The sequence below is a fragment of the Parasteatoda tepidariorum genome, chromosome 4 (assembly GCF_982258835.1).
Source record: "Parasteatoda tepidariorum strain Cologne lab strain chromosome 4, Ptep-v5.0, whole genome shotgun sequence".
Classification (NCBI taxonomy): Eukaryota; Metazoa; Arthropoda; class Arachnida; order Araneae; family Theridiidae; genus Parasteatoda; species Parasteatoda tepidariorum.
Genome location: NC_141758.1, coordinates 109,750,673 through 109,765,763, shown reverse-complemented (window position 1 = coordinate 109,765,763; position 15,091 = coordinate 109,750,673). Strand labels below are relative to the sequence as shown.

Here is a 15,091-nt window from a genome sequence, read left to right as displayed (position 1 = left end):
CTATCTTTGGTGAGTTAAATGCCTATTAATATTTGAAATTATGAGTAAACATAGTACATAACATTCCACATATGTTTAATGTCAATCATAACTGGAAAATATTGAAATTTTTCTATTTTGATGACTCCCTAAAATTCCCTATGTGTAAAATAGTTAGCACATAATTCAGCAGTTATCATGAAATTTTTTCTACATCGTAAAATCTACTGGATTTTGATGCATGATGTGTATATATTAATAGACTTAACATATAACTGACTTAGCATATATTATCTATTAAGTCTTCAATATCTTTGTCTGGACACTGTTTAAAGGTGTATTCAACTTTAAACTGTTTTAGGCCAATTATCTTTTTCCTTATTAATTACAGTGCCCTGTTTCACAAATTTTTATTTTTTAGGTTCGAAGTTGTGTTAGAGTCAATAGATGAGTTTACACTAGATATCCCCAGGATATGCGAGTACATTGGAGATATCCTTGAACCTATTCCAGAAGATAACAAATTTTCTCTAGATGTTCTTAAAGATGTCCTAAATCCTTGTATTCCTTCCCAGACAGCTGGACTGTTGGTATCAGCATCCCTACATTGTGCAACTAAAAGAAGAGTAAGCAATTTGTTTTTATTTTATTTTTTTATCCATCCTCATTTTTAACAAATTTTTTCTCTGTTTTACATAGTGTACATAGTACCCGGTTACCTCAATAAGTTGTCAGGGTGAGTAGTGTTTTAAGGTGCTTATTTTTGATTTACGTTTTTTAAAAGCCCTTAAAGGTGTGTTTTTTTTAAGTCAAGTTCTGTAAAAAGTGAATTTTCCATCTTTTAAAAAGATTTTTCTTTTCTTTGCAGTGTCGATTGTCATTATAAATTGCAAAAAAAGCATGATTTTCACAATTTTCTCAGCGATATATATTAGAAACTAGTTATTTTATCATGCTTTTGTAAAGTTTTTGGAAATGTTAAGTTTACATTTTTTTGTTTGTTAATTACAATCCAAATTGCTAAAATATTTAGCCAACTAATGCAGCAGGCACACGTTTTTTCGTGAAATTTTGTAAATTCTAAGGCTGTTGGTTTACTGACTTATAGTTATGGCTGTTAGTTACTGACCAGTGGTTTATACACTTTAGATTTTGTTCCACAGTCCGATTCGTTACAAGAGAATTGCTAAAGAAACCCTCCCTTTTCGAGTAATGGTTTCGAAATTTCTGTATATTTTTATGGAGTTCTAAATGTGCATTTAAGTAATCGCTTATAGGCACTCTGGATACACAAGAATTCCATTCTAAATCCATGTTGTGTTTTGATAGTTTAGTTAGCTGTTGCTACATATTTTATATGATTTTTAAAATTTTGTTATAACAAAATGAAATTTGAATTGCTCAAAATATCACTTTAGAAAGATGGTGTTGAAGAAATGAAATCTACTTTATTATAGAATAAAGCACGAGCAATTGTGTCTTGAAAGTAAAGACTAGATCTTTGCTTTTAGAATGGTATAATGATTAAACTTCATAATATAATGCGCACATACCACATTTAAATTTTGCATGGATATGGTCACATATAGGTGAATAATTAGGTATATGGAATATTACAGCATCTGATATGTTTTGTGGCTGACAGATTTTGTTTAAGAATTCCTGGAAGTGAGAAAAAGATTGAGACTTTCACTTATTTTCACTCTCAGAGTTTAGCTAAATTTTACTTGACAACAACATAAATTGATTAATAACAGTAAATTGTTATGACATATAAATTTGGTTTTGCTGGTTGTTACTTGAGATTTTATTGTAGTCCCAAGTAGCACCTAATATTAGATAACATCAGAAAATCGGCAAAATCTAACGTTATCTTGCACAACTTCTAATATTAGAAAGATACAAGAGGTCGCTGTTTGCTCAGCCTTATATAATAATAGATTCTATGCAAACTAATATTATCTAGCATTCATCAAAATATTATTTTTCATTAGTTTTGATGCTATATAATATTAGATTTTGTATTTTCTGATATTATTTCGCTGTGCTTTTTATTTTTTTGGAGTAAGCAAGAGGAAGATATGGATAGTAGTAGAATAATTCGGCGATATAATTTTACTTACTTTTCTGTATTGTTGTGAAGCAATAAAACATAGAACAATAGTTTTATGTCATTCCATGCATTATTTACTTAGCAATACAGAAATACTAAATAAAATTATATTAGTGAATTCTGCTACCTTCCATTTTTCTCCTCCTTACTCCAAAGTATATCTTATGTACAGCTGATTTTTTTGAATATTTCAAACTTAATCAGGAAATAATATTTTATTGAAACTTTTATTGATATTTCTTTTTCTATTCATGCAATGGGTTTTCTGACAAATTTTATATCATTAATAATTTTCAAGTCTTTAATGTTGAAATGTACTCTTAATTTTTTTTTTTTAAAAACTGGGCTTATTTTATCAAAATCTCAATTTAATTTGTTAGTTCGTTATATATATATATATATATATATATATATATATATATATATATATATATATATATATATATATATATATATATATATATATATATATATATATATATATATATATTTTAAATGTGTAACTTAAGCCATTTGTATTGACAATAGATAAACCTCATTTATCATTTTTATCACATAATTACTTTATTTATTACATATTTATATACTTTTAGTGAATTCTATCATTTAATAATAACAAATGTCATACTTTTTACTTTGATTGCATTCAAATGCTTCTGTAGACTGATTTGTTCGCAAGTAAGTGAAAATAAATAAGTATGCGAATAGCTTATCATAATATTTATGATTTCTTGATATTAAATTTAATTTGGATATATAAATTACATTTTAAAAATATTTAATTTGCATTTTTAAATATATAAATTTATGTTTCATGTAATATTTAAACATATATTTGTTGTTAAAAATGCATATAACATTCAAATTTGAAGCAATAAAATAATAATCTTTGCAACTGTACATTTATCGACGAAATAAAACTGGGCGGTGATACCCAACATTCATGTGAGTGGGGCTACCCGAAATCCAATGTTTTGGTAAATTTGTAATTACTCGAACAATTTTTCACATATGAACTTCGTTCTTTGTGCAAATTTAACTTAAGACTACATAATTTAATACTGTATGTATAGAAAAAAGTATTTTTTTAGGATTAAAATGAAGTTTAATCGAAACATTCAACCAATTTTTCTTTATTTCATGAATACTGTATTCAACATATTTTCAAAACTATTGTTTACCATGTTATCAGCTGCATAAATACTTGAAACTTTGAAAATAATCTTTTTTTAATATAACAGTTAATGTCCGATGGCCCATTGATTTGCAAAAATATTCTATACATATGAAATTGACAGTGGGCGGGGGTACCCGACTCTCCCCTACTAAAATTTAAAAAGAAAAGAAATTAGATTTTGCAATGAAAAAAAAATTAAAACTATTAAACATTGAATATTTATTTGAAACTTTAATTATTTAATTTGAAAATGTTTTTCAGAAGTTGTAATACCCTTTACAATGAATTAAATGGTTAAATTCCGGTATCGATACCAGCGTAAAAAAAATTTCATTAGTGTCACACAAAAAATAAAACAGTGGGAAGGAGATCAACTAAAAGAATTTAACTCATAAGCACTTCCAAACAAACTATCATATATTTTTAAAAAAAATAAATAATCAAATTGCAAAACCCTTCAACTTCTTTTATTAGACCAGAAAATAACTACTCGCTATGTGGCAAATTAACAAAAAGAGTGTCGAAAAATGTTAAATAAACAAATGCTTCAATGCTTCAATAAACAATGCTGAAAGGAGAATTCTTTAACAATTCACATATTTCAAAGTTGTAATATATATATTAATTATATTCTGCCCCTCCCCCCAAATATGTTTACATAACATTCTTTAAAAGTCAGTATGCATAACATTTATTTTTTATTGTCTAATTAAATTTTTAGTCTCAGATTATATCTAATAGAAATTTATTTAAAAACTTTATTAAACAATAATTATTTATTAGACTAATTATTATTATAATAATTATTCAATAAATATTTATTAAACTAAAAGAAACAATACAGAATAAGACAAACTCAAAAGGTATAACCCCGGGCAAACATATACATATTATTTTTAAAAAAAATTGCAAGTTTAAAATCTACTTGGCGATTGCAGTTGGCGGGACAAATAACGATACTGAAATATCCCCAAGAAATTTAAATAAAAATGGTTAATTCTTTTTTTTTACAATATTTTAGACATGAAATTTTAGTACGGTAACAGTATTGTTTGTATTGAACGTTAAACATTCTAGAATGTAATGGTTTAAACTGAGCTAAAAGTAGCAGATCATTAATTTTCTAATTGTTTTAACTTGGCTAATTTGTTTACAGACAATTATTTTTTTTTCATTGTTGCAGAAAAACTTTGTCACAGTCAAATTACTTAGCAAACGTTGTTTAACAAGCATATTTTGAACTAATTACACTACTTATTATTTATAGCTAGGCAATAAGCTAGCAGAGAAGTCAACTACTATGTGCGAACAATAATGATCACAATTCATAATATTAACTGACTTAAGTCAGTTTCTTAAAAATGATGAGCTATATCTGCAATTGTAAAAGAAAATTAATTTTACAATGAAAAAAAACAAATTTAAAATTGTTAAACAATATTTATTTGAAACTTAAATTATTTAATTTGAAATTTTTTTTAAAAAATTGTAATATTCTTTACAATGAAATTCAAAAGTCCAGTAGCGATACTTGCATCAAAAAATCTCGGTAGAGCCACACAAAAAATAACATAGTGGAAAGGAGATTAACAAAAAGAGTTTAGCTCATAAACACTCCCAAGCTACGAACCGCTAATAAAAAAAAAAAGTTCAAACTGCAAAACTCTTTGTGACAAGCCAACAAAAAAAGTGGCGAAAAGTATTAAATAAACAATTGCTTATTTTCTCCCATTGCTTATTTTAAAATTCGATTAATGTAAAAGAACATCAATGTAACAAGATACTATGAGAATTCAAAATCATCAATTCATGGTCGAAAAAATCATGTAGAAGGAGAATTCTCTAACAATTCACATATTTCAAAGTTGTAAATACATACTAAATATAGTTCGCCCCTCCCCCAAATATTGTGACATAGCGTTCTTTAACAGACAGTATACATACCAAACATTTGTCAAAAAAAAATTTTCTTATTGTTTAACTAAATTCTTTCAGCATTAGATTATTTCTAATAGGAATTTATTTAAAAAATATAATTTAATCAAAGCTCTACATTCACCATAATCACCATTTTGAATAGACCATATAATTGCTTATTTTTTAATCATTTGCAAATTAATATAAATCATGATGCATCAAAAACTTACAGATTAGTCTATATTCAAATAAAAATTAGTCTATATTTAAATAAAATTTTTTAATTCATCCACTGTAGTACAATATTTTAAACATGAAATTTTAATATGCTATCAATATTGTTTGTATTAAACTTTAAACATTCTACAATATAATGGTTTTAACTGCGCTATATATATATATTTTGATTTAACACGGTTAATTTGTTTGCAGACAATTACTCTTGTCTTTTTCATTTTTGCAGAAAAACAGTACTTATTACTTGTAGTTAGACAATAAGTTTCAACAAAGAAGTCAACTACTACGAGTGAACAATAATGACCACAATACAAAATATTTACTGACTTTATTGGATACATGATCAGTAAATTAATTCTTAAATGTCTTAATTTAGTGGTCAAGTTTGTTATGGACACTGAATGTTTCTACAACATCTACAATCTCAAACACATCGTGCTTTAAATTACTTTTCTAGCTAAACTTTAACTCAAGGAAAAAACATTACCTACGATACAACTTTATCATGTAACTATCATTGAAATTTATAAAGTTTACAAAAAACTACTAAATTATAAATACCTGAAATAGTTGAAACAGAAACTGCTCAGCGGAAACAAGATTGCGAGTTCGTCTTGCAAACAAGCTGAAGGAGTTACAACTCAACATAAACAGTTGAAAAAGTTTTTCGAGTTCAATCGTTCGCAAACTACTACGAATATTATTTTTCGTTTTCTTTGCATTGGCTAAAAATGATATTTAAGTAATATTTAATTTATCGTTTTCTTTCATAAATAAATGTTTATTTATTAATAATATGAGATAACCTTTCGCAAAAATGTGGCACTGGACCAAAAGTAATGAAATAGGTGATAATTTTGAAAGTTCGAATGTTAGATCGAATACTATTTAATTTTATATAATATTAGTTCTAATATTAGAAGGTAGGATTCAAGAGTTTTGCGTTTTCTAGCAGGGCAGTATTATATTGCATCTTTCGAATATTAGATCATATCTTTTTGCTACCTGGAGTGTATATGAATGGTTTGTTAGATTGGGATGAATAAAATTAACTAAACTTCACAATTCAATGTAAGAAATGTGTCCAAATTAGTTTTACGTTAATCATTGAAATTTCCTTTTTGATCAGAGAACTATCAAACTTGGAGAGCTGTGGCGAGAATCTAAGCTACAGTGGACTGACTTTTTAGGGAACGATGCTAAAGTAGACGAATTTATTCTAAAACAGGTAAGTAGTGTGGTTTTTATAAACAAGTGAGAAAGGAAAAAATTTGAAATTGCATTGTTATAATGTATTACTTTCTTTTAGAAATTGGAATTCACGATTTGTCCTACTAAAGATTAAAAAGAATCTCCTCGATTTGCTTCATAAAACTGACGAAAGTGAAGAAATATTTGATTGGATAGATGTAAGTTTATGTATTTTATTTTTCAAGTTTAAAATTTGACAATAAAAGATTCACGATGCGTAAAAGAATAAATAAGTAAAGCTAAATGTGCAATTTTTTTTAATTATTTACTCGTCGCGATATGTTGGTTAAAGTAATTAACTTTTTGAATAATAACAAAAAAAGTAGTGAAGTGTGATGAAACAATATTGACTATTCATTAATTGATTCAATTTTTAATCATGTATTTATTAATTGCAAGAGAAAGCTGAAATAAATAACTTTATGTTTTGCAACTTTCTAAATAATATTTCATATTTTTTTTAAAAAAATGGTGAGAAACCTTCTTGTATTAATTAGTTATTTAAAATTATGATTATGAAGTGTGCTAACAAAAATGTGTACTTTCATTGAAAATCATTGATAGTATAGTCTAGAAATCTATTAAAAGGAGAACTTTAATGTTTTAACATATAATATGGAAAAATAAAAAGGTATTTATGTCATTCTCAGTAAATTTAAATATTGGTGATATTTTCATAAATTATCTCTCATGGCATAAAAATGATCTCTGTTTTTGGAAATGCCCAAATATATTTGAAATTTTTATAAATTTTCTTTAATTTTTTTGCATTTATAAGTTATGTTTTTGTTTCAGAAAATAACAAAATATGTGCTATAATTTTTAATAACTTGATTCTGAAATTGGCCATGTTTCTCCAATTTTTCCATCAATACTGTTTTTATGACTCAAGAAAAAGTATTAGAATATCTGATAAATAAGATTAAAAGAACTTTCAAAAATATGTTTTAAGCAAATTGGGTTTTATATTAAATCATTTGCTTAACTTTGGCTACCTAATATCAAAAAAATGCAGTTTTTATGTAGTCATATATTTTTCAGTAGTTATTTGTGTCTTATGATTATTTCTTATACTTTCTATTGAATTTTCCGTCTGCGATATTATGCACTGTATTTTTAATATTACACTTTTTTTCCGATAATCAAGCTCTGCTCATGCCTTGACTTACTTTTTCTGCTTTTTTTCCTTCCTATAAATTGAACCAACAGCGCCTTACCTTTTTTGATTTTTTTATATATAAAAGACTTGTTAGATAAAAGTCACCATCCTAACATCTTTGCATTCTTGCGCGCTATTGGAATTTTAAGTTGTATATAATTGTTTTATACTATTTAGTGCTTTAGCAAATTTACCATGCAGTTTTATGGATTTTAATGTACGTAACTTTACAACATTGTTTTAGAATTTTCACATCTTATCTGATTTTATACGTGAGCGTTATTTAACCTTTTAATCTGTTTTTAAAACCTTGTGTTTGGCGCAGTATGTCCTTTTTTGGACCTTGTGCCACTAAACCCCACATTCAATTCAATTCCTTCCTATAAATTTATAATTGCTTTTGCTATACTCTAATGGTTTAATTTCTTTCAGGCCAATGTATCTGAATGTACAGAACCTAAATTTATCCGTGGCTTGGTGTCTACTGTGCATGAAAATGCCATAAAAGGTTTTTTTTATTGTACATATCCTTTCTATTCTATTCTTTTACTTTTTGAAAACTTGTTTAAATAATTGTTTTTGTTATAGATACTACTTCTGGGTGGGAATTAGATGTTACGAAATTGAGAAAAGGGATATCTATACTAACACGGTATATAGATAATAATGAAAATCTGGAACTTCAAGCTTTATATGCTGTTCAGTCACTAATGAATCAACTGAATCAACCTAAAGGTAATTCATTCATTGATCCACTTACATGGCAATTTTATGACTTACATCCTGTTATCTCATAATCCCTATAAAGTTTTACATTTTCTCTGCCTTGCAAGATTTTGTATATTACAAATTATGTTCTGCATTTTTTTTCTTCAATTTAATTTAGGACAAACTTTTATTATTGAATAAGATATTGTTTGGTATTTTTACAGCAAAATATTGCTTTGTATAATAATACCCGATATGTAGCCTGATTTCAAGAATATCTTGTTTCAAAATAACTATAAAAATGCCATTTTTCATTCCATTAAAACTTTTCATTAGGCTAGGAAATTTTTTTTAAATATTTTAAAACTGGAAATGAACCAGAAACAGAAAATTGTCATATGGCGTGATTTTTCTTAATCCTGCAGTTGGCATTGCGTTTTTTTTATTTTTCAAGGTCTTTTGCAAAATATTATTTAATCTTTTTTTATATATTTGCTTAGTTTGAACTTTGTTAAACCTTCTCCTAGTAGATATTTAAATCGAAAAAGATTTATTGAATAAAAATTCCGTCAGATGAAATACTTATTTTATTTCTAATGGTAGTGTGGATTGATTATGGATAGAAATAACACAACTCAAGAGAACAATTATAAAATAATTAAAAATAGTTATTTCCTCATTCGACACCTCGCTTCCCAGAATCACTTAGCAATAGTTGCTTCACGAAGAGCACTGCAACGAAGAACGTGGTGGCAATCCATTACAAATTGTCCTCTACATATAAAGCAGTATGGATCAAAAGCCATCTTGAATCTGTATAAGTAAGCGACAAAGCCTGAACTGAGCCACCCTTCATCACTCGCCCAGTCTGTGATGCTATTTGGCACGAAAACCTTCCACGTTTTGTCGGAATTTCTTTGTAGCATTACATTCTCTCAAATCTTTCTTCACTTGGCTAAAGGAAACAGATTCTGGTGATTCTGTGACTGATGAATGACGATTCTTGCGCTCTGAATTATTTTACTTAGATAAAGACTCGACAGCAGTTATTTTATGTATGATACAAGCTTATGCAATGAATCCTGATGCGACTAATCAATCAGTTGGATCTCTATTCCGAGTTTACTATAGGAAAAATGAATTGTCTGTGCAATGTAAACAAAGTTATCCCCCGTTTTGTAAATTAGAGAAACATTTGCAGCTTCTGGTGCATTTTATAAAAAGAAAAATATTCCTTTTGTTATTGAATGATTGACTTGTGCCTGTGCTTAAAAGGGTGCAAGTTTTATCTTGTTTACTTATATTTAATGTGAACAATTGCTTCTGATGTTTGGATGGTCGCGTGACTTTCTTCTTAAAAAACCATGACGGCTGTTTCATTGGTTTTGATTCATAATAAATGATGAGAATCATTTAGAGATCCGATTATTTTAAAGACCTGAAAAGATTTTAGTTTTCTTTAAATTATGTAAAATGACCCATTGTACCTAACTGCCAAAAAATAAGCTAATTTATGAATTGTTAATTTTTCTTAAAATTGCGTATGTTGTCTCAAGGTTTTTTCTTTAATTATTTTTTTCGGCCATTTTGCTCTAGTTAAGTATCTGTTTATTTCTGTAGCGGCATAGAGGGGGGAAGTATACTTTGTAAAAAAACTATATATATATAAAAGCAGTACTGTTCCTACAGGTGATTAATGAAAAATTTTTTAAAACAAAACAAAAAAGTGTATAATCATATACTTAACAGCATACTGTTACGATGAAATAATGAGAAACTGATTTAATTTTAGAATAATTTAACATTTACAAATAGTTTTTAAACATTTACGAATTAAAAACATTTACAAATAAATTAATTCTAGACTATGCCAAATGTATTTCCACTTCATATTGTGATATCAAAATGTAAAAAAAAGGACAGTAAATTAAATAGCTGCAATTTTGTGCAGAGTATTTTATTTTTAGATGATATTAGATTAAAAGTTTATACAAGTACTTCTGCGACATATTTAGAATCCAATATCGTTATTCTTGTTATAACTAAGTTTTTTTCTTAAATTAGTTGCTATAAAGGTGTGAAATTTTTCATTGGTAGGTAATTTAGTAATAAATCTTAATGTAAAAAACTATGTTAATCTTGTATATTTAAATCGCTATTCTTATAAGAACTAAGTTTTTTCTTAAATTAGTTGCTACAAAGGTGGGATATTTTTTCCGTGGTAGGAATTATAAATCTTAGTTTATAAAAATTAGAAATTGGTAACGTCATATCGAGTTTTTGCACAAAAGAATTTTCAGTGTTTTTAACTTTGCGTTAGAATGCCCTCTGTGAAATATCGTTATTGGTGAAAAAAATGTTCTCTGGATTCCATGAATTGCATTAAATGCGATACTTTATGATTTCTATTTAAACTAATCGAATAGTTTTTTTCTTCTTGACAAGGGCCCCACGGCGACATTGTCGCAGAACGATACCAAGTTCTTGCGGAAAGATTTTACCTTTGGGAAGTTTTGGTTTTCAGAAATTTTTCTAAGATTTTTCCTCTTTTCTTCAGAATTATATTCAAAAGATGCTTTTCTCACGCATAGAAGAGGGAAAAAATGCTTATGATTTCTCTATTCTCATTTGAGAATGATGAAAAAATAAGGAATATTGAAGTAAAAAATTTGGTTTTCTTTTCTGCAGAAATTTTCGTTCTATTTTTTTATCCACTAATTACTATTGATTTCCACATAGTTTTTAAAATCCTTATATTTTTAATATGATATTATTTATTACAGCAACTAAATCTTAAAATCAGAACATGGATTTAGTATTGCATTTATTACATTTAGTATAATTGAGAAATAACCCTTTTTTGAAGAGTCCGATTCACGTGATTTCACCGTCGATCTTCTTTCTTTTTTTGTAATTGCAGCTACGGATTTCACGATTTTGTATAATTTTTGAATTTGATGAGGATATACAAAATGGGGAAAATGAAATAATTAGTGTGCTTCCCCCCTAACAAAATGCGAGAAGATCGCCCATAATATTAGAATTGAAAAAATATTACATATTTGATTAAAAAAATTATTTTATTTATCCGAAAGACTTTTTTTTAAGTTGACACTTCTGTTACTTTAAATCAGTAACATGTGTGCTTGTTATTGTTGATTAATGTATCTAGCAAGAAGATATTAGTACTGGAGAGGTATGTCGAAGAAAGCACGCAAAAATTCTGCAAAGGGTGTGCTATACATCTGGTTGGTATTTGGGTCCAAGATTTAAGTTTGGGAATAGTTTCTGTTTTGATGTTCAAAGTAATTTTTCCCCTTTTTTTTGGTGATTAAACTTGAAGTTTATCAACATTGAATCCATTACTTAATATAAAACTTATAAGTTAATGAACTTTAAATAGATTAATGATATAATTAATAAAGCTAGAATTTCTAATTAAGGTATTTTTATTTCTTGATAAGACTCATCTTTTTCTTTAAATAATTTTTCAGAATGTACGTATGTTATAAAACTTGCTTTATGTTGGGGTACTTTTTCATGAATGACGGTTGACACGGTCGATAACAACTCTTCCCATTCACTCGTCCACAGATACTAATTTTGACCCGAACCAGAGAATTTCCAATTCAGTACCCCCAGAAGTATGATTTGTTATGGGAACACAGAGGGCGTTGTGACCCGACAGATTTAACATATTTCAGACACCATTTACTACATAGGAAGTCTTCAAAGGCGGGGATCAAACTCACGACCTCCTGGACATGCCAATATATCTCGCGCTCAGATTAAAACTCTTCCGGCATCCCAATTCCTTCCTCTCCGCTGTGACGTTTAAAACCAAGAATTTTCGTATCAGTTAGCAATATGGACGTATATTACCTCTTCGGGAGGATGAGTACGGGATGATTTGGTAGCAATTCCCACCAAGGAAATGTAAAAAGCTCGCTTGAAATAGAGGCTTTTTTTTGTGGAATTCAGACATAAAAAATTATCTATTTTTTTAATTGTAAATTTAATTACTCAAAATTTCATTGAAAAAAAAGAGTCCATTTATAAAATGTCAGGGGCTGAGATCCACTCTGCCCCCCTTCCAGTTCTGCGGTCCCTGAAAAAGATCCAAAAAATATTAATCTGAGGTTTCGAATTCATTGGCCCGTGCGTGTATGTAGAAGGTTGGCCCCCGACTCCCAGGAACGGTTCTTAGTCTAATATCTGAATTTTTATAAGAATCGGTTTACTGAGAGCATTAGAGTCAGTTTAAATTAATTTATGAGTATGCCATTAATATTAATAATACAAACTTTCCAGAAAACATTTTTTTTTAATTTAAATATTTTTATTGAATACAGTTTCCTGAAAAAAAATATGACATTAAAAAGTTATATTAAACAAACACATATTTCACATAAGAATTAACCATATGCTAAAAATAAGGTATTCAGATGTTTACAATTAAATAGCCCGACTGATTAAGTTCTTTTTCACCCGCAATTGTTTAATGAATTAACCTCACTGATTTATATTTGTATGCATTGGTGGCTATGATCTTTGAAGAATTAATAATTTTATAAGGAAATATGACGATAACTTATTTTAATTTAAAGTTACGTGACAAGAATCTGAAAATTAATCAGACATGTCTGTTTTTATTTTTATCAACATAGTTTATCATATTTGGGATTCTTATCAGTTTTGTTTGTTTATCAGTGTATCGTTTTTTAATAAAAGACGGGGAAGATCAGAATTCCCAGTTGTAAATATTTGCTGTTAATGTTCCTGACTCTAAATGGTAGATCAAAGGATAAATTTAAAGTTGTCTTTATAGGTTTATTGGTGAAGAACTCTTTAAATTTGGAATGTTAGCTGAACCAATCATGCATGAACGCATAATGAGGTTGCTCTCGCAGGGAGATGAAGAATCACTTGAGTGTTTGAGTAACTTACTGAAAACGGTAGGTAATGAACTAGACGATCAAAAAGTCAAACGTTCGAAATAAAGTGTAAGTGTTCTTTGTTTTCATTTTGAACAGTGCTTTTATTTGTCATAAAAAATGAGGAAAATTATTCTTGTTACTAACAGTAAGTTTGAAGCTTAAAAAGATAACCTATCTTAAATCTGAGTTATCCTACTGAAAAAGCTAGTCAAGCACCCACAGATATATTGAGCTACAAAAGATTATAGAGAGTGTTCCATAATGACCTCCCTTAATCATGAAAATATCTTATCAAAAGAGTGTAAGCGCTATTAAAAAATTTCTCGTTTATATTCCAGTGAAGAAAAAACATATACGATGTTGAAATATGTTAAATAACTATTGGCAGAATAAAAAGGCACCAAAACCAGTTTCATAGCCAGATATAACTTGAAGTAATTTAGAAATCAATTTAGTTCAGTTCATTCTATTCAATATATTGATTTGTTAGATTTCAGCAAACGTTATTGTTTCATTTATTAATGTGTACACCTTTTTGACTTCATTCCTTTTGAGGATTTATAAATTAAGGACAGTCATCGATATGGACAAAAATTTTCTCTCTCCCTTTATATATATATATATATATATATATGCTACGGTGAATGACCGAAATCTGGAGAACGTCGACTCTCACCGGTGAATGTCAACAATCACATAGTCGCTTTGGTGAATGTCCGAAATACTTGTTATATACAATTTTATATTAATTTATTCGTTGATATTATTATATTTATTTGATATATTTATTCTATATTTTAATACTTACTGACGATAGATTAGAAGAAACATCAGTGTTTGGAGTATCGGGCAAATATATACCAAGTAATGGCGCTTGACCTTAAAAAAACATCAGTGTAGGGTATACCGGGCAGTGGCACTTAACCTTAAAAAAACATCAGTGTAGGGTATACCGGGCAGTGGCACTTAACCTTAAAAAACATCAGTGTAGGGTATACCGGGCAGTGGCACCAAACCTTAAAAAAGCATCAGTGTAGGGTATACCGGGCAGTGGCACTTAACCTTAAAAAAACATCAGTGTAGGGTATACCGGGCAGTGGCACTTAACCTTAAAAAACATCAGTGTAGGGTATACCGGGCAGTGGCACCAAACCTTAAAAAAGCATCAGTGTAGGGTATACCGGGCAGTGGCACCAAACCTTAAAAAAACATCAGTGTAGGGTATACCGGGCAGTGGCACTTAACCTTAAAAAAACATCAGTGTAGGGTATACCGGGCAGTGGCACTTAACCTTAAAAAACATCAGTGTAGGGTATACCGGGCAGTGGCACCAAACCTTAAAAAAGCATCAGTGTAGGGTATACCGGGCAGTGGCACCAAACCTTAAAAAAGCATCAGTGTAGGGTATACCGGGCAGTGGCACTTAACCTTAAAAAAACATCAGTGTAGGGTATACCGGGCAGTGGCACTTAACCTTAAAAAACATCAGTGTAGGGTATACCGGGCAGTGGCACCAAACCTTAAAAAAGCATCAGTGTAGGGTATACCGGGCAGTGGCACTTAACCTTAAAAAAACATCAGTGTAGGGTATACCGGGCAGTGGCACTTAACCT

At 28.7% G+C, this 15,091-nt stretch overlaps 1 protein-coding gene across 1 annotated transcript in view; it reads left to right on the top strand.

The window, feature by feature from the left end:
- LOC147812546 (uncharacterized) overlaps window positions 1-15,091 on the top strand; it is a 91,594-nt gene that overhangs the window by 42,355 nt on the left and 34,148 nt on the right. Inside the window, 6 exon segments of the mRNA XM_087162347.1 lie at window positions 401-605; window positions 6,553-6,651; window positions 6,733-6,761; window positions 6,763-6,832; window positions 8,266-8,341; window positions 8,422-8,568. Of these exon segments, the coding sequence (XP_087018473.1) occupies window positions 401-605; window positions 6,553-6,651; window positions 6,733-6,761; window positions 6,763-6,832; window positions 8,266-8,341; window positions 8,422-8,568 (626 nt within the window).